Source organism: Vulpes vulpes, chromosome 1, assembly GCF_048418805.1.
Source record: "Vulpes vulpes isolate BD-2025 chromosome 1, VulVul3, whole genome shotgun sequence".
Taxonomy (NCBI): domain Eukaryota; kingdom Metazoa; phylum Chordata; class Mammalia; order Carnivora; family Canidae; genus Vulpes; species Vulpes vulpes.
Window position 1 is genome coordinate 55,726,492 of NC_132780.1, and position 21,130 is coordinate 55,747,621.

Genomic DNA, 21,130 nt, shown 5'->3' on the forward strand with positions numbered 1-21,130 from the left:
CAGGACTTTTGAGGCTCACACATCTGTATGAGTTGCACCTGCACATATAAATGCATCTGCCCTTCACAGCTGAGACAGTCTGAAAACTCTTAACATTCCGTTGTGAACAGCCTTTCTCTAAGTGAAGCTCTTCTCTAATATACTTACTCTTTGTTGTTGCAGATGTATCACTAGTGTTTATTTATGTAGTAAATTTGCTTTTCTGAGGATGATGAGAAAACTAGAATAGATGATGATTTTAGTAATTGGATACAGTCCCTTCTGATTATAACAAGATACTTGAAAGTGATTAATAAATGACTTTTTAAAAAGAGATAATTATGTTGATGTTTTTGCCACTGTATTTTTTCAAAGTTCAAAAATATTTTATTAGTGAAAATTACCAAATTTAAATAGAAGTAGACTAATACAGTGAAACCCTCATGTACCCATAATAGCATTAATAGCCATCAACATTTTATTATATTTATTTATCAGTTTACTTTTTTAAAAATGTAGCTGGTGTCTTAAGAAGTTGATTTCATTTTGGTGTTTTTTGTTTAATGAGTAGAAAACGAGCTCCAGCTGTCCCTATTAGGCAGTTAATCCTTGGTTGAAAAGGTTGAGGCAGGGAGATAGATTAGCATAACACACACATTAGCCTGAAAAGTTATGGGACAAAGAAAATAATAAAATATGAAAAAAAATCTACCGTTAAGTACTAGCCCAATTATAAGAGTTGGATTTGACACCACCGGGTGTTCTGTAGACTATCAGAAGCCTTTTTTCAGAAGGCAGAAATCAGCCAGATCCAATTATAACCTTTAAGATGTGGGGAAATAAACCTACTTATTCTGCAATGAATGGGCATAAGGTCCCGTGGAAAAGTCTGGCATTTTAGAAACCTTTATACTCTTAATCTAGCTTGAAGGCAATAATTTTCCTTTGCTCCCTGACCTTTCTTGGTGCTTTTCTGCCAATCTGTTGTCCATTCTTTTTCTCTTGCTTAAATTCCTGCAGTGACCTCAAAGTTCTCATCTGACTTTTTTGCTTTTGTTACTACTTTTGTACAGTTTCATTTTAGCATCATTAATTTAGAGACCAATTATTCTAATTGTCTCTAAACCGTCCCATGTACTCTGAGGAAATTAATAAATCCATAACACAAGAACTTAGGGGAAAAAGAGAGGCTCATTTATGGTTCTAGGAAGATACTTTTACAGGCTGGCATTTTTCTACTCGGGATAAATGTGACTTGGAGTAAATACGAGATTAATAGTTGCTTTTGACACTTGGTCTAAGCAGTGTGCTTCCCATAGTTGTTATACAAGTAAGAGCTCCTGGAGTAGGTTTGGGCCTCAGGGTATCATTTATCTAGGATATAAGTATCACTGGGTGCAGCAGCTCTTAAAACTTTTTTTTTTTTTTTTGTTACTTTCCAGCTTCTAGCCTTCATTCATCAGAGCAAGTTTAGCTTCTCATTGGTTCCTTTTTCTCAGTTTATAATCTTACAAGCTGACGTTTGTCTCTCACTGGTTTATTTTCTTCCTACAGCCCAGGAAAGGGCCTGAGTATGTTACCATTTTTGGCCCAATGGTTTTGGGGGACATATGTAATCTTTTTTTCTCCCTAGGTCATGTTGGCTAGTACAGTGGGATCTCTACTTTATGATACATTTAAAGTGGAAGCATACTCATTATCTGATTGCCAGTGCTGTTACTAATGTTAATAATAGCAGGGCTAGATAAATTTCCTGTTCTCCTACGATGTATCAGGCACTATCTATGTTTTTTATATGTCAGATTTATTTGGTCATTACTGAATGATTAAATATCCCCTAATGAGAGAGCTGCTACTATGCTATTCTAGGTGAGGAGACTGAAGCACAGAGAGGTTAGGTATCACCTCCAAAGCCAAAACAGCTAGGAAGTTATAGAGCCCAGATTCAACCTAGGCATGTTAGCTCTACAGTCTGTGTTGTTAACCATTGTTCTATACTGCCTTGAAACATTTTTAGTGTGGCTTATCTTTTGAATGAGAATTATGGCAGTATACAGTAAAATACCTGCTTCACGTTCATTTCTACCAATACTAGATGCTTCTGTTAGAATTTTAAGTACTCTAGATCTAGTATAATGGAAAATAGTGCTATTAAAATTAATTTATTGATATAATTTAACAGGCTTTATTCCACAGAGTTTTGTTTTTAAAGATTTTATTTATTTTAGAGAGCGGGCGTGCGCCGCGCATGAGCAGCGGGAGGGGCATAAGGAGAGGAGTGAGAATCTCAAGGAGACTCTGCTGAGCAAGGGGCCTGATGTGGGGCTCTATATCATGGCCTGTGAGACCATGATCTGAGTCCAGATCACAGGTTGGCCGCTCAACTAACTGAGCCACCGAGGTGCTGCCTGTATTGCATAGATTGTAATGGAATACAAATCAGTCTAGTTTTGAACCTTTTAGCTCTTTGTACTTGTGTTAATTTTCTCATGTGTTTATAATATAGAATGACCTTTGTTATAAAGGCTTCCAGTTAGGAAATTTATATTTAATTTATGTTGGTTTTTACCTTTCATTGACAGCATTTGTTTTAGAATAACATAGTTCTCCATCTAAAATTCATCTGATTCAGTTAACTTCAAAAGCATATATGTAAAACATTGTATTAACTTCTGAGGAAAAAAAGGGCATTTTTGTCAGCCTCAAAAGGCTAATTGTGTAGGCCTAGTAAATGCCATCTTCCCTTCTCTATAAAGCCTTCCCAACTACCCTACCCCAATTGAAATGAATCGCTTCTTATTCAGCACTCTTCTCAGTTTGTTCAAGCATTTCCTAAAATACTTTATATGATATAATGTACCTTGATGCATGTTGCATTTATTTCTTATAAGATTTTTGAGGACTAGGAACTGGGACCACATTCCACTTATGTTCCCTAGTCCCTATCTTGTATAGATAATGTGTCAAATAATGGACACAAATGCAATGCATACAAAACAATCTATGAGTACTATAGCTAAGTTACAAAAATAAAAATACCACAGGAACACAGGTGAGAAAACTAATCTTGATGGAAAAATTATTTGAACTGGGCATTCCTTGAAATAGGTAGAGACAAGAATAGGCTATTCCAAATAATGGGAATGGTTTGAGCAAAGATAGAGGACCAACAGTAAAGTATAAAGTGTTAAAGGAATGGCAAATAGTTTGTTATGGCTGAAGTTAGGATACTGGGATGAGGGATATGGTAGTCAATAAAGTTAGTAAAATTATTTTGGAATCAGGTGAGATCAATTCCTCCCAAGGAATTCAGACTTTGTTCTCTTGGCGATATGAAATCACCATTCTGTAGGAAGGTTTATCAGGCATCAGGATACAAGCTATATTACAGATGAAAAAGAAATTAAATACAGAGAGACTAGTTAGGAAACAAGACTGTCTAATCTAAGTATGAGTAACACCAGTCTGAGCTAGTGTAGCAGCAGTGCAAATAGAGAAAGAAGGGATTTATATTATAATATTTCAAAGGACATACTTGGTAACTGATTGTGGGTGAACTATGAATTGGAAGAATCAAAGATAATAACAAAATTCTGAGCCTTATTGATCAGAAGGCCTTTTTAAGTCAGAACTCACATTTATGTGATCCCTTTATAGAGTGGTATCCTATTGTTTATGTGATCTTTTATAGATTTTCATTTTTCTAACCATCTTTTAAGTCAAATAGAGCAGTAGGTATTTTTTATTCCTCATTCCTTCCTTACAGATGAGCAAACTCCATTCAGTTAAGACTTGCTCGAGTTCATGTTATTATTAAGCGGTAGCACTAGGATTGAAACTCAGCTCTTTCCACTCCCAGTTGGTTTTGCCATGCTGAATTTGAAATATTGGCAGAATGTTAAATTCCTAGGAGTCATGGGAGTCTACATGAAAACAAGAGTTGAAGCAATGGGGATGGATGAGATTTCCAAGGAAAAAATTGTAGACAAAGAAAAGAAAGAGAATCATGGATTGGATTTTGAGGAATGCATGCATTTACATGTATTACATTACCTGTGTAGCTGAATAAGAAGAGACAATGAAGAAAACTTGAAGGGAACAATCAAAGAAACAGGAAGAGGATCAAGAGTAGAAAGTATTACTAGAAACCATCAGAGGATTTTAAAATACAGAAACTGGTCAAAGGTAAGATACCTGTGTTATGGAGACAGGAAGACAAGGATAAGGAAAAGCCATTTAACAAATAGAATATTATTAGAAACCTTTGAGGGGAGTCTTTTGAGAGAAGACTGAATAGATTAAACTAAATTGAAGGAAATATGTGACCTAAAAAAGAAGAGGCAGTGAGTTTAGACTACAGTTGACACCTGGATAATGTAGGTGTTAGGGCCCTCGACCCCTGTGTAGTTGAAAATCTTTATATAACTTTTAACTCCCCAGTAACTTAACTTCTAATAGTTTACTGTTGAGTGGAAGCCTTACTGATAACAGTTGATTAACACATATTTTGTATGTTATATGTATTATATACTGTATTCTTACAATAAAGAAAACTATAGAAAAAATGTTTTTAAGAAAACCATAAGGAAGAGAATACACATTCACAGTCCTGTGCTCTAAGAAATCCACATGTAAGTGGACCCATGCCATTCCAACCTGTGTTGTTCAGGGGTCAACTGTACTTTTAAGAAATTTGTTGTTTTTTTTTTTTATATGTTTAGATTTTTAAGGGGATGAGAATTTAGGCTAATAGGTGGGTGCATCGTATGCCTCTTTCTCCCAAAGTACTCTGAGTAGAACTTCACACTTTTTTGGGGTGTGTGATTGGACTCTTAGGCCTAAGTCTTTGCTAATATCTCATGTAGAGCTAAGCTCAAAGAGCTCTAAGAGGCCAGCAAAATCAAATACTGCATCATTTGCCTTTCTGACAGCATTAAAGAGTTTTAAGTGAAAAACCTTTAAAAAAGATTGGGTATGTTTTTGGCTTCATTGCTTTCTAAATCCTGAAAAAAATAAAAAAAACTTCTTATATATTTACATTATACCTTTGTGTTTATTTATGCTTATTCTTCTTTAAAGGATGGAATGACCTTATGTATGTTCATGCAAAACACCTTAACAAGACTTATGAGGTAATGTACCTTTCTTTTTAAAATATTATTTCTTAAAAAACAAAAACAGTTCTTTATTGTTCTGTGTTTTGGACCAGTTAAAAAATACCTGATTTTCAAATTACATTTATTTTAATGATGAAGTATTAATCTGTGCTATCAAGGACAGTCATTTAATTAAATGTTAGTGAAGAATGCACAGGTATACAAAATAAGAGAAGGGATAATAAGAATTTTAAGATATAGCACACATTTCATAAGGAGCTTATACTACTAGCTTTATTTAGGTATAGACATGAAAAAGTTATATAGTGCTTTTAGATCAGAATAAAGACACTGGTCAAGAGATGGCACATAAAGTTTATCTCATATTCAAAATTAATAGAGTGCAGAGTGAAGTGGTCTGTATCTAAGGAGAGAGAAAAAGAACTATGGATTGGTGAAGGCTTGTACAAATTTAAGTTTCTGAGGAAAATTGATTCAATTTGCATCTAGATGATGGAGAAAAGGAAGAAAATTCTTCTTGGCCTGTCACTGTGCATTTTTTTTTTTTCCACTGTGCATTTCTGGTTACAAACTTTGACATGTTTTGGCTAATTAGCTTTCTACTTCAGTATTCCAAATTAAAATAATTTAAAAATTATAAAAACTAAGGATTCATATTATTTAGCATACCTACTAGTTGACATCACATTTTTTTGTTGCTCTTCATATGTGAGATCCTAGAAAGAATAATGGAATCAAAGGATTATTCTAAAATACTTTTTTGCATTGTTTATTTCCTCTTCACCTTTCTTTCCCTGTTACACTTGACATTTTCTTAGATAAATCATAAAAGATTTTAAAAATCATTTTAGTTTGGAAACAGAATGTATTAATAAATTTTCTATTACTTTAGGCACACAGTTTTTTTTTTTTTTTTTAAAGATTTTATTTATTCATTCATGAGAGACACAGAGAGAGAGGCAGAGACACAGGCAAAGGGAGAAGCAGGCTCCATGCAGGGAGCCCGATGTGGGACTTGATCCCGGGACTCCTGGATCTTGCCCTAAGCCAAAAGCAGACCCTCAACCATTGAGTCACCCAGGTGTCCCTAGACATGCAGTTTTGCACTTGGTTAGAAGCTATAACCTACAAAATATTCCATACTTTCAAAGTATTTTGGATTTAAGTTGTAATACATACTCCTCCAAAGTGGGTCTTTGCAAGGACAGGAAAGGTGAAGAAATTTATTTTTACCACAGGCCCATTCATTTATATAGAATTAGTTTATCAATCATTTCAATAGGTAATAAAAAAGACTTTTGATAGGAATCTTTATAATGACACAGTTTTGGAGCTTAGTCTTCTCTACCACATTTCATCCCTTTGGATATAGCTTTAATTTTGCCATCTAACTTGACATCAATAAAAATAGAGTAGGTAAGATCACATTGAATTATTCCTGATTTCCAGTTGCTGAAAAGTTATAAGAGGTGTATACTATGTTAAAAACATTTATTTATTTGGAAGAAAGTTACAATATATAGTTAAAAAATATAGTTAGTAACATATAAAAATATATGTAAGACATATATATCAAATATAGTATTTATAATATATACTTGGTATATTTTATATTTATTACTTACATATAAAAATATAGTTCATAGTTTAAAACTAGATTCAGGGAGGTAGTTTGATAAACTGACATAGCATTTAGTATGAATCATTATATCTTAAGAATTATACTATTTTATTCCTCATGATGCGCACAGTCAGGGTTCCACCCTCCTTGGAGGTGTGTTTGTCATTATAAACATAGTTCAATAATTTTGTTTCTACTGCATCTCAAGTTTTTTTAAAGGATTATTTGTAAATTAAAATTCAAATGAAAAGTAGTTCCATTTTTTCTTCATTAAACAGACTCCCTTTAATAAGTGTTGCACTGATTCAAGGTCGGGCATTAGGTGGAGGAGCAGAGGTTACTACAGCCTGTGATTTCAGGTAAGATGAAAATTGCTTTATTCCCTCCACAAATAAAATCAAGAAACTCAGACTTATTTTTTGTGCAAATATAAATGTTATTTATATTCTTAAACAGGATGATCAGTTCGTGAGCATTTTCATTTTTTTCTTGTCAGTTTATTAAAGTAGATAATTTTATTCAATCTAGTATAGTTCTATCATTACTTTGTTACTGTGCATTTTTAAAAAGTTAATAAGGGAAAATGATTTTGAAAAAGTTAAACCCAAGTTAGCAAAATTCCTGGAGAAGGAAGTCAAGGAAATATATGGAATTTTAAGATTCAAAAGAACTATACAGAGAAAAAAAAAAAAAAAGAATGAAGAAAGAGGCACTTCTGTAATTGTCCTCCTACCAATAAATGTAGGCTCTCTGAGGTCCATTTCTTATCTTTACTGTGATTGGTAGTACTACTGTGGAGCTTTTGGGCAGATTATGGGAGAAAATTAGAGAAAATTAGAAATAGCATGAGTGAGAGTAGGAACAGAAGGAGAGGAAAAACAGAAAATCCCAAGTAGACTCTGTGCTGAGCTCAGACTTACACACTTCAGCCTCTCTAATAGAGAAGGTAGTATATATCACATAATTGGAGATAAAATCACAAAATAGTAAAGAGTCTGAGCACTGGAGTTAAGATACATTTAGGTTCAATCCCAATTTGCCATTTTAAATACAGTCAATCCTTGAATAACCCTACTTTGGCTGTGCAGGTCCACTTATACATGGATTTTTCTTAATAAATACAGAACATTATTGTAAATGTATTTTCTCTTCCTATGGTTTTCTTTTCTTTTCTTTTCTGTTCTTTTCTTTTCTTCTTTTCTTTTCTTTTCTTTCTTTCTTTTCTTTTCTTTTCTTTTTTTCAAGATTTTAAAAATTTATTTTAGAGAGAGCTAGAGAACATGAGTGGGGGTAGGGGTAGAAGGAGAGGGAACAAGAGAATCCCAAGTAGACTCCATGCTGAGCTCAGAGCCCGAAGCAGGGCTTAATCCCAGGACCTAGAGTTCATGACCTGGGCTGAGGTCAAGAGTCAGATGCTTAATTGACTGAGCCACCCAGGCACCCCTCTTCCTTATGGTTTTCTTAATAACATTTTTTTTTCCTCTGGCTTACTTTATTGTAAGAATATAGTACATAATACATATAACATACAAAATATATGTTAATCAACTGTTTATGTTATCAGTAAGGGTTTCGGTCAACAGTAGGCTATTAGTAGTTAAGTTTTGGGAGAGTCAAAAGTTCTATACAGATTTTTGACTGCATGGGAGTGGGTAAGTGCCCCTAAACCCCACATTGTTCAAGGGTCAACTGTATTTGACTATCTATCTATCTATCTATCTATCTATCTATCTATCTATTCTGTATTTGACTATTCTGTATTTGACTGTATTCTGTATTTTATCTGAGTCTCATTTCTTCGTAAAATAAAAATAATCTCTGCTAAATGCTTATAGATTTAAATGATTTAATGAATATGTAGATGTTTGGCATAACACTTAACCTAGGTACACACTGATATACACATGATATTGATTACCTTACTACTCTCATACTTCTACATAAATGCCAGTATGGTAATATTTCAGCATAGTTTTAAACTTATTATTTATTTATTTTATGTTTTAGAGAGCACACAATTGGGGAGGGCAGGGGGCGAGGGAGAGAGAGAACCACAGGAGGCTTCATGCCCAGCAAGGAGCCTGACTCAGGGCTCAATCTCATGACCCTGAGATCATGATCTGAGCCAAAACCAAGAGTTGTATGTTAAACCAACTGAGTCACCCAGGTGCCCTGGCATGATTTTAAACTTATTAATTCTCCTTTCACTGGGGATGATTTTCAACCTTAAGGCTAATCTTGGCCTCGCTGCTCTTTTCCTATTCCTTATTGATCCTGGAAGGATCACTTAGGAGGAGACTTTCCATGTTTAAATTTTTGACTCTCCCTTTGAGACTTAAAGCGAAAGCTATTCCTCTCTGGCATGTAGGGCAGTAGGCTAGAAGAAAAAATATGGTGACTAATTCAGCTTTTTCATTCCCTTTCAAGTCTGTTTCTTTGATTCACAAATTTTCATGGTTTTCTTTTTTCTTTTTTTTTTAAGATTTTATTTATTTATTCATGAGAGACACAGAGAGAGAGAGAGGCAGAGACACAGGCAGAGGGAGAATCAGGCTCCATGCAGGGAACCTGATGCACGACTTGATCCCGGGACCCCTCCCAGGATCATGCCCTGGGCCGAATGCAGGCGCTAAATCGCTGAGCCACCCAGGGATTCCCCTAAAAGCCCCCTTTTCAAATCCTGTCTGACTCCTATGGGATTATAATACAGTCCCCTCGTTGCGACCATCCAACTCTAAACAATATGTTTAGGGTTTTACTTAAAAGTGTGTGAGCGCTGCATTTAGCGTCATGAGTGTCACTCGTCTGCTTCTAGATTGCCAGGAATACAATGAGGCCTACATCCTGCCAGTGTTGAAGAGGCAGGAAGCAGGGGCATCTGTACGGAAGCCCCAAGGGTGCAGCAGCCCTTACGCAGGAAGTGAGGAAATGTCTTCCTTGACTGCAGAGAAGGGGATGACAAGATGACAGCGGCTGAGGAGCCCCTGACTGTTGACAGCATCTGTGGGCAGCCTGCTTTCTGTCCTCCCAATTTTATTTTTAATTACTCAATGCCAGTTTATTTGGGTTAAAAAATTGTTGCTTGGGAAACAGAAGCAAACCCACTGTGTCCTGAAGTACGAAATGCAAACCAAACCACTGGTATGTGACATCCGTTGAATTTGGAGACCTGGGGCATCTCCTCCATCAGCTCTTCTGTACCCCCACCGCTTACCCAGATCCCCTGGATGTTGATTCCAGAGTCCAGACACTCATCGGGAACTCTTGGTCAAGGGCGACCTCGATTGAGATATGTTTGTATTTTAGGGTTAGAGTTAGAAAGAGGGAGAGAACAGAAGAGAGGAGAGAGATTTATGGACTGCATTCACTGTATGATCCAAAGGAACCCTAATTATTCAAAAAGGCCTTCCTCAAAGTTGTGTATTTCTCTGTTAGCCTAAAAAGCTTGTTTTTTAACAAGCTTTTTTAACAAGCTATGATGATATAAAGAGGGGGACATTTGAGAGCAGAAAGCACATAGGAGCTCTTTATATATACTTTCTTGAAATTCCACATTTTAGATGTTAGGTCCGTGTCTTTTTTGTGACATTTTAGTCTTAAGATGTCTGAGATGACTATAAAGCAATTTGGGTTCTCATTGTATCACACACAGACCACTGCAGCTGCTTCCAAGACAAAATGGGAACCTGTGTTACCATGATACAGGTTAAGAATGGGAACATTGACAGCACTCCTGAAGTCTCCTACAAGCCCCTCCTAAGTCACAGCCCCCTTATTTCCATCTAAGGGAAACTACTACCCTAAATTCTATGATAATTAATCTCTTTTATTATGAAAGTACTTGTTTCCTTATTTCCTAAGAAAATAAAATTAACTGGGGCACCTGGGGGACTCAGTCAGGTAAGCGTCTGCCTTTTCAGCTCAAGTCATGATTCCGGCCGGGTTCCTGGCATCGGGCTCCCTGCTCAGCAGGGGCTCTGTTTCTCCCTCTGCTTTTCAGTCTGCCTGCTTCTGCGCTCTCTCTCTCTCTGTCAAAGAAATAAATTAAATCTTAAAAAAAAAAAAATCTGAAAAAGTCTTTTAAAAAAGGAAATTATTCTATAACTGATATGTTCTGTTTTTCTTTTTGAACTCTATAAATGGCATCACATAGTACTAGAAATAGTATGAGGAAAGATTCACCACGTTTATGTATACATAGTATTCTTTTTCTTTATTATGATTTATGACTCAGGTTCCAATTTATCAGTTGAAATATATCATTTTGTATTCACATAAGTAGATATATTAAAATAGTTTTAGTGTATAAGACAGTTTATGAAGATCTTAGCCTCTTTGTACTCTGACCTAGGGAGGAATCTTGAACACAGCAGAAAGCACTCCTTTCTGTGACAGTGCCCTCTGCCGTCGTCACTGCAGGTTGCATTACGATACTACATTGGATTCTGTGAAGAGGAAGTGGTCGTTGGCTTTATGGATGATGCGAGGCTAAATTTAAAATGATCTGTGTGTGTGAAAGGATTACTTTTCTCACTTTATGCTGAAATACAGGCAGTTTTTAACATATAATTTAAATAAATTTTAAAAATATATGTAATATATTAAAAATGTATATTTAAATGTCTAATATATTTAAGGAATTCTAAGCTGTATGTGAACGTGCATTTTTACATTCAAAAATCCTCTACGTAAAAGTAAATACAAATTAAGCCTTACAGGTACCTCCTGGATATCTTTTTATTTTTATTTTTTTAAAGATTTTATTTATTCATGAGAGACACGGGAGAGAGAGAGGCATAGACACAGGCAGAGGGAGAAGCAGGCTCCATGCAGGGAGCCTGACATGGGGCTCGATCCCAGGACCCCAGGATATGCCCCGGGCCGAAGGCAGGTGCTTAACTGCTGAGCCACCCAGGGATCCCCCTCTTCTGGATATCTTAACGTAGAGCCCGGTGTTCATCTGTAAGCATGTATTAGACTTATTAGACTTTAGCATTATCCTTCATAGTCATTCCTGATCTGTGTTTGGATAGGTGGGGTTTTAGGACAAAAGGCAAAATCACAGGAAAAGATAGTCAGAGACTACTTGGTCTCGTGTGTTCTGGGGTCTCGTAAAATATGTACTTTCTTGGTTATGAGATGTCTGAGGGTGCTTGCCCTCATCAGCTAGAGCTAGTAATATACCAGATACGTCCATCTTGCCAGTGAAGACATGCTCATTTGTGGCTCCACTACTTGGTATGGATAGGCCCTCATGTTAAAGTACATTCAGCTGAGTCACTCATTAAACATATGTTTAGCTCCCATATCCCATAGACACTGCCATTCAAGAAATTTACATGTCTTGGGATTTTGTTTCATTTTTATAGTTATATAGTTTTACTGCATTTTACAAAATTATTGATTTCACCATCCACAAGAATTTGCAAACAAATGGTAGAAACTGATCCTTTACAATAGAACTTTGAAGAGCACTATCTTCAACTCTTCAGGCATTTTTAACCAACATACTCCCCAGAAAAGTTCTTAGAAGTTAGATGCCGAAACAGAGGACTGCACACTGACGTACCTTACTAGCCACAGGTACAAGGAGGTGGTAGGTCAACGGAGGTACTCTAGCTGGTCTTTCCTCCAACATTGTTGGTTATCTTCTATGACAAATTGCTTTGTTATTCTAAAAATATCTGCTTTCTCGGAAAGAACACCAAAAGCTTTCATAGCATCCAACTGAAAAGATAAGTTCCTTCCTCAAGGGTTATATGTTAGCCTTTTTTAGCTAACTTTCTTACCGTGGAGAATTGCCTGGAATTCACTCAACTAGGATTTTCATCCCTGCTCCTCTTCCATTACCCATGGGAAATATTTCAGAAGATGAGAGATACACTGATTATGAATATTCCAAAGAAATGAGCTCATGCAGCGTTCTGGCTATCTCGAAACCCTGTAAGCACCAGCTGATCATATGCAAAATGAATTAATATTTCAGAGTTCAGGAACCATCAAGTCTACTTGGTACCTACAGACCCCTATATTAAATTGCATTCAGTTGAGTCAGTTTTCATATAAAATGTTCTTAGAGAAAATGGCATTTTAAAAATTTTTTTTAAAAGATTTTATTTATTCATGAGAGACACACACAGAGAGAGAGAGAGAGAGAGAGAGAGGCAGGCAGAGACACAGGCAGAGGGAGAAGCAGGCTCCATGCCAGGAGCCTAACATGGGACTCGATCCTAGGTCTCCAGGATCAGGCTCCAGGCCAAAGGTGGCGCTAAACCGCTGAGCCACTGGGGCTGCCCTTTTAAAAACATTTTTAAAAGCAAAACACTAACTTATCAAGTAAAAAATTGATATTCCTTAGTGCTCAGAATCTAGTCATTCAAACATTATGTTTCCCTTTTAGTGACAAAATTGATATGAGGAAACAAAAAGCTAGAACTGTGATAATTTGCTTCTAATTTTTAACCCTAATTAAAATATTTAGAATGGAATAAAAATTAAGAAATAAAAATACTTATTTGAGTTTTAGTTTTCTACTGCAGCCATAACAAATTACTACAAATTTAGTGGCTTAAAACAACATAATTTCTCTCACCAGTGTATAGTCTGAAGTCTGGCTGGGCTCAACTGGTTTCTCTAAACCTGGTCACAAAAGGCCAAAATCAGTATGTTGGCAGCACTGGGTTCTGGAGACTCAGGGAGAAACCAGGGCCAGGCTCATACTCATTCCACCCCGCAGATTTCAGTTCTCTGCACGTGTAGGACAGGTCCCTGTTCTCCATGAGGACTATCAGCTGCGAACCATTCTCTGCACCTAGGGGATGTCTGCATTCCTTCTTGCGTTTTCCATGTGGCCCCCTATGGCAGTGGGGAGTTGAGTTTCTCTCATACTTTGAGTTTTTGTCATTCACCTTTCTGCTGCATCTCTGTAACTCCAGCTGGAGAAAGTTCTGTGCTTTTAAGAACTCATGTGGGTAAATTGGGCTCACTCAGATAACCTCCCTTTTTTAGTGTATGTAATCCTAAAATTCCATCTGCAGAGCCTCTTTGCTTATGCGAAGTGCAGGTGCAGGGGTTCCGGGGACTAGGGCACGGCCATCTTCGTGGGAGCATTCTGCCTAAGACATGTGGGCTTGGCACAGAGAATATAGTTGTCACCTTTCACCCATTTGGGCACTAAATGAAAATCGGTAACTTTATTACTCTAAAGTCACCTTTGTAAATTTTTCTTTAAATTTTATTTAGATTCTTTTTGGAAAACATCAATAATAGTCGCTATATATGTCAAATTGATAAAGGCTCACTCATACTTTTTTTTTTTTAAGATTTTATGTATTTGAGAGAGCCGAGAGCACATGAGCAGGGGCTGGGGAGGGGCAGAGGGGGAAGGAGAAGCAGACTCCTCGCTGAGCAGGGAGCTCACGTGGGACTCGACCCCAGGACCCTAAGATCATAACCTGAATGGAAGGCAGATGCTTAACTGACAGAGCCACCCAGGTGCCTCATTTTTTAAGAGTAATTATAATATGGTTTCTTAGATTGGTTTTAAGCTCAAAATTCTGGAATGTGCTTTAGGAGGGACTTAGAACACTCATTCCTTTATTCCACTTTCTGATTTGACATCATTCAAAGAGGGGAGTGAGGAAGGACAGAGAGAAAAGAAAAATATCTCAAAACTACCCTAGAAAAGAGAAAATGACAGACTGGGACTACTTGGCTTTTAGCATCAATTTTTGGCAAGCAAAACCATGTAGATACTTTAATAACATATCTAATATTTAATTTTTTGTTACTGAATTTGGTGCAAGACAAAGAACTGCATTTTTTCATTTGGAAATAATTAGAAACTTGTAGAAAACGTTCAGGAATGATATAAAGAATTTCCCTATACTATTCACTTAGTTTTTACATTTTTAACATTTTGGTATTTCGTTTTTATTTTGTCTCTCATATATGTGTACATACATCTATATATGTAAGTGTATATATTTTTTCTGAGAAATTTTAGAGTAGGTTGCAAACATCTTGCCCTTTAATGTTTTATACACACATATACACATATATGTAGGAGAATGAGTATTGTCTTACATAACCTCAGTACTGTTGTCAGATGCAGGAAATTTAACACCAATGCAGAACTTTTATCTAGTATACTGTGTGTGCGTCAGTTTTGTCAGTTAGACAATGGTGTCCAGGACAGCGCTGCTTTCCTCTCTTGTAGGATCATGTACTGCATTTAGCTGTCGAGGTTTCTTCACTCTCTTTCCATCTGGAAGAGTTCTTCAGCCTGCCTTTGTCTTTCATGACATTGATGTTTTAAAGAAAACAGACTAGGTTTTGCTTTTTGTGTTTTAATAGATTAGTCTTCATTTTGAGGATTTCTGGTATTTTCTCATTATTGGATTCAGGTTATATGTCTGGATAACATCCATGCAAAAATGATACTGTTCCTGAGGTATCACATCTGGATGCAACCAGGTGTTTCTTCTGCCTCTTGTTGGTGATGCTAATTTTGATTACCCACTCCAAACACTAGAGTATTTCCCCTTTGCGATAATAAATAATATTTGAGAGATGCTTGCAGGCAAGTCTAATACTCTGTTTTTCACCAAACTTTCTCCACTGGATTTAGCCTTCCTTGATGATTCTTTCCGAAACCATCTTTACTATGATGGTTGTGTGTTTGTGTTTCTCTAACTTCATTCATCCATGTGTATTACTTGGTATTACATGGTATTCTAAAGAAAAGTCCTCTTTGCCCCTTTCCCTGCATGTGTGTGTATGTATGTATATATTTATCATCAGTGTGGACTAATAAATAAATGCTTGTTTTCAGTGGTTTATGATTCATTACTGTCCTTGATTGTTCTGATGCTTCAGTTGTCCCAGATTTGGCCAGTGGGAAGCCTTTCACACTGGCTTTTGTATCCTTTTGATATGCCCTATCATTCATTCATTCATTCATTCATTCATTCATCCATCCATCCATTCATCCATTCATTCAAATGCCTCCTTAAGTTTCTGAGTACAAGATATTCTAGGCATCTTATACCTTCCTCTTTCTGACCATAGATTTAGACATACCTCATAGGAGCACTGCTGTTTTTTTTTTTTCTTGGGGAAGGAGGGGGTTTGAGTGCTGGTTCTTTTAACTAGGAAATAATATTTTTAAAAACCAAGATCTGGATGCCTGGTGGTGCTCTCATTGCTACTGGTATCGTGGTTTCTGGACTCTTTTAGCAAACAAAGCTATGGCATGCATTCATTTAATCCATTTGTTTATTAGAGATGGTGAATTTCTACTTGGTATCTCCCAATCCAGTCTATTCTCACAAATTTATTCTCTCCTTCCATTCCCTACTGTACCTCCTGCAACACAGCGCCCCTGGCTTTACTTCACCGTATGTACAGTAACATCACCATTTGAAAAGAGTTCAAGATTTGCCCATTGTTCTTTGTTTCTTTGTCTCCTAGACTAAGGGTAAATAAAGTATTGCATCATATTCGAAAGTAACTTATTAGTTCCCTGTTGCTTTTCCTCCTTCAATGTGGTTATGTTATTCATTTGAAATACTTGTTTAGCTCATTTAGTTTTTGTATTCATTTTTAATTTTTTTCTTTCTTCCCATCCCTGTTGATTGAATTTTGTTTTTAATATGTACACTGTTGTAATGAATAGCTGTGTATATTTTTTGGTATTATTAACGGTGTATCTTAAGGATCAATTCTAGGAGAATGGCTGAATCAAAGGTGAAATGAATGTTTAGTTTCATTAGATATTGCCAAATTCTCTTCCATAGGGAATACACCATTCTTAAAATTTTCTATAATCTGTTTGACTCGGCCTTGCCAGCAAAGGCTACTGTTAAGCTTTTGAATGTTTGTCGGTCTAACAGGTGAGGATAGTGTTTCTGTATAGCTTTTACATGCATTTCTCTTAAAGTAAGTTAGGTTGATCATATTTACATGTGGTTAAGAAACATTTATATATTTTTTTGTGAAATACTTATTCATGTTTTGCTTATTTCTCTACAGAATATTTGGCTTTTTTCCCCTTAATTTTTTATAATTCTTTAAATATTAGGGATATTTGCCATTTTTGATGATAAATTTTTTATGTATTCAGCTTTTTTTTGTCCAGCTTCTCATTGTGTCTTTTGTCTTTGCTTATGTTTTATTTGTTTTTCCCATGCAAGCATTTGTTTTATTGTAGTTCTATTTATCCATTCTTTCTTCTATTGCATTTGGATTTGAGTTCTTTTTAAAAAGTCTTCCATATGTCCAGATTATAGAGGAATTCACTTATGTTTTTTTTCTAGTACTTGTGTATAGTCTTGTGTTTTATTTATATACCTAATCCATTCTTGAGTTTATTTTTATGGAGTAATGAATGTTATTTTCTCTTTTTCCCAAATGGCTATCCTTTTGTTTCAATACTATTTCTTTAAGAAGGTCCTCTGTGGATATCACTATCATATCACAAACTTATCAGATACTTGATGTATCTTATGCTAGATACTAGATCTTACCATGTAATAGATCTAGCTCTCTCTCAAATAAAATCCTAAAAAGAAATATGTAATTGGAAGGTTTTTTTCAAAGTATTTTGCTCTTGTTGCTGTTGAAAACTGAGTTTTCTCTTCCATTATGTTATCTAATTTCTTTTTTGTGTATAGGATGAAGGTTATTTTTATGGCAATTTTATATGCTGCTACCTTCCTGAATTTTTCTGTTGCTTGAATTGGTTTTATCATTGATTCTTTAGTCTTCCAATTATACAATAGAGATAGTTTCATTTTGTCCTAATTATTATTTCTCTGATAGTTTCCTATTTTTACTGTTTCAGTGAATACCTGCAGTACAATGTTAAACAGTAGTAGAGAGATTTGCCATCTTTGCTTTCTTTTTTTTAAAATTTTTTTCATCCTTGCTTTCTTGTTCCTGATCTTTGTGGACATACATCTAGTGTTTCTCACACCTATCTTTTTTTTTTTTTTTAAGATTTATTTATTTTATTTTATTTATTTTATTTTTTTAAAGATTTTATTTATTTATTAGAGAGAGAGAGAGAGAGAGAGAGAGGTGGAGACACGGGCAGAGGGAGAAGCAGGCTCCATGCAGGGAGCCCAACGTGGGACTTGATCCTGGGTCTCTAGGATCATGCCCCGGGCCGAAGGCGGTGCTAAACCACTAAGCCACCAGGGCTGCCCAAGATTTATTTATTTTAGAGAGAGAGAGAGTTTGCAAGTGGGTGGGGGAGCAAAGGGTAGAGGGAGATGGAGACAGACAATCTAAAGCAGACTCCCCACTGAATGTGGAGCCTGGCATGAGGCTTGAGATCATCATGACTTAGAGATCATGATCCACGCCAAAATGAAGAGTTGGACACTTAAAGTAAGATCCTAGCTGTAGGATTGAGGTTCATATTTGTATATATTTGTATATAGATTCATGCTAAAGAATATCCTTCCATTCGTATTCTTTTAAGAGTTTTGAGGTACTGAATTTCATCTAAATGCTTTTTACCAACTATAAAGATAAATGATTGTTCTTCTTAGACATACAGGATTATAATAATTGATTTCTAATGTCAATTAAAGTATAAATCCCTTTTACTCATTTCCAGGGGTCAGGAATCTGCATGTGGCTTGGCTGGGTGCCTCTGGCTCAGGTCTGTCTGTCATGAGGCTGTAATCAAGATGTCAGCCAGGACTCAACTGAGGGAAGATTGTGTCGAAACTCACTCGAGAGGCTGTTGGCAGGTCCTCACTGACTATTGCTGGGAATAGGAGTTTCTTGGGCTTGCCTGGGCTTGCCACAGGGCTACTCACAACCTAGAAGCTTGCTTCCCCCAAATTGAGGAGGTTCTAAGAGAAAGAGAATAGAAAGACAGAAACCCACAATCTTGGAAGGGACATCCCATTTCTTTTCCTGTGTTGTTTATTAGATCAGGGTCACTAGGGGTCACTAGGTCCAGTCCACATTCAAGGGGAAAAGATGACATACACAAGGATGTAAATACCAGGGACAGTGATCATTGGGTGTCATCTTGGAGACTGCACACTTGAATAGACAAATATTGGTCTAATTTATTTTTTTGTGTTATATGTAGCAGACTTAGGTATTAATGTTACGCTTCATTAAAAAAATTGGAATGTTTCTTTCATCTTCTATCTCAGATGGCATCAGAACTACATAGTCTGTAAAGATTTGGTAAACCCTGTGAAACCATCTGGTCTGGTACCTTTTTGCTTTTGATAAGTCCAGTGGCATTATAATTATTTTGGCTTATAAGTTTTTTATTGTTTTTTGCTTAGAGGTCCCGAGGTTTCTCTATATGTAAAGTCTAATACTTTATTAGGATATGTCTGAGGTGATTCTTTAGAGTCCATTTTCCCAGGTATCCCGTGAATGCTTTCAATATTTGTTTTATCAGTTTTAGTTATTCATATAGGACTTCTTATTTCTCCAACTCCTTTTTCTTCTTCTTCTTCTTCTTCTTCTTTTTTTTTTTAACCAATTCTCATTCTCTTGGTCATTTTCCTGCTTTTTAAAAATGCCCTACAGCCTGGGTGGCTCAGCGGTTTAGCGCCGCCTTCAGCCCAGGGTGTGATCCTGGAGGCCGGGGATCGAGTCCCACGTAGGCTCCCTGCATGGAGTCTGCTTCTCCCTCTGCCTCTCTCTCTCTGTCTCTCATGAATAAATAAAAAATCTTAAAAATAATATATATTAAATTTTTATTCAAACGTATTCTCCTCTTTTTCTTTTATTTTTCTTGAGTTCAGTTTTATCTCCCAGCCCCTATTCGTGTGTGTGTGTGTGTGTTTATGTGTGTGTCTAGGGGTTGATTTCCACTCCAGGTTTTTAAATTCCTGGTTCACAGGGTGCCTGGCTCAGATGGTTAAGAATCTGACTCTTGATTTCGGTTCAGGTCATGATCTCAGGGTTGTAAGACCGAGCCCCATGTGTGTGCTAGGTTCTGTACTAGGCATAGAGCCTGCTTAAGATTCTCCCCCTACTCCCACCCCCACTCCTCTCTCTCACATGTGTGCTCTCTCAAAAATATGCTTAAATTTCTGACTCAAGATTTTTTTTTAAATTTTTTCATAACTATGCTATTTGAAGATGTTGAATTAATTTTGGAATGGTCATGACTAGTTTTTCTTCTATTTCGTGGTTTTTTTCCTGGGGAGGGAGTGCTTTTCATCAGCTGAAATGTTTGAATTTACGTGTTCTGCTTTATTCTTACAGTAGCTTTTTATAGGATTAGCTTGATATTTTCTGAGTATTTTGTGGCTAGGATTCCTAATTTGAGAGTGCCAACTTCTCACAGTTTAGTTTTTGAATGGATGCATTAGTCACACAGTGGATTTCCAAATAGGAGAGGAGTCCTTTTGTTTCTACAGAATCCTTATTTTTATTCTCTAATTTTTTTCTTTTATTTCTCCAAGGGAACCACACCTTCTCTACTTAATCTGGGTCTTTCTTCAGAAGCTGTGCTTATTCAAACTATCAGTTTTACCCTTTATTTTCAAGCTCCTTTTCTATAGCCAGTACTATGAACTACCAAATCCCCAATTTGCACTCAAGTTTTTAGAACATAGTGTTGGATTTTCTCTTCTGGGGGTGATTTTGACTGTACTTCCTCAGTCTTCCTTTTCCCTGTCCTGTTTTACACAGATGTCCTAAGCCTCCTCTTTATCAGTTTGTGCCTATTGGCTTACAACAGCAGCAGGAAATAATTTTTTAATTTGGTGTTTATTTCTGTACTTAAAGGCAATTTCAAGGATACAGTATTCTCTGTCTCTGAGTAATCCCGTTGGTGTGGTTTTCTTTCACTCCTTATTAATTTTGTAATTTGGGGGATGATGTGTGGAAAGATTAGGACTCAAATCAGCAGCAAGCTTCCAGACCAATCCCTGAAATCTTAGTTTTTAAAACTTAGATTTATCAGTCAGGTTTTCCAAACATTTAAGAAAGAAAGAACATCAGTCTTACATACACTCTTCATTGAATAGAAAAGGAAGTTATACTTCCCAGCTCTTTTTTTCCCCACTCTTTTAATGAGTACAATATTTATTCCAAAACCTAGAAATGAAATTATAAGAAAGCCAATTATAGGCTAGTCCCATAAACATAAATATAAAAATCCTTTACAGAGTATTACCAAATTTAATCGAAGGGCTTATTCTAGAAATTCAAGATTGGTTTAACCTTGAAACCAATTAGTGTAATATACCATATTAACAAAAAAGGGAGACAGATCGTTACAATCTGATAGATGCAGAAGTATTTGATAGAATTCAACATCCATACATGATAGAAACTCTTAGCACACCAGGAAAGAACTGTCTTAGTCTTATAAAGAACATTTACAAAAATCCTACAGCAAATATCTCATTGAAAGCTTTCCCTC

General features: G+C 36.2%; 1 protein-coding gene across 8 annotated transcripts in view; it reads left to right on the top strand.

Annotated features, from left to right (window-relative positions):
- Positions 1-21,130, top strand: part of ECHDC1 (ethylmalonyl-CoA decarboxylase 1) — a 61,311-nt gene that overhangs the window by 13,760 nt on the left and 26,421 nt on the right. For 7 of the 8 annotated variants that reach the window (XM_072764723.1, XM_072764719.1, XM_072764712.1 and 4 more), the window contains 2 exons: positions 5,059-5,111; positions 6,996-7,076. In XM_072764723.1, coding sequence (XP_072620824.1) covers positions 5,059-5,111; positions 6,996-7,076 — 134 coding nt within the window. Of the gene's footprint in view, positions 1-5,058; positions 5,112-6,995; positions 7,077-18,340; positions 18,767-21,130 lie in introns of those variants that run through there. The other variant, XM_026013356.2, reaches the window with a different exon arrangement.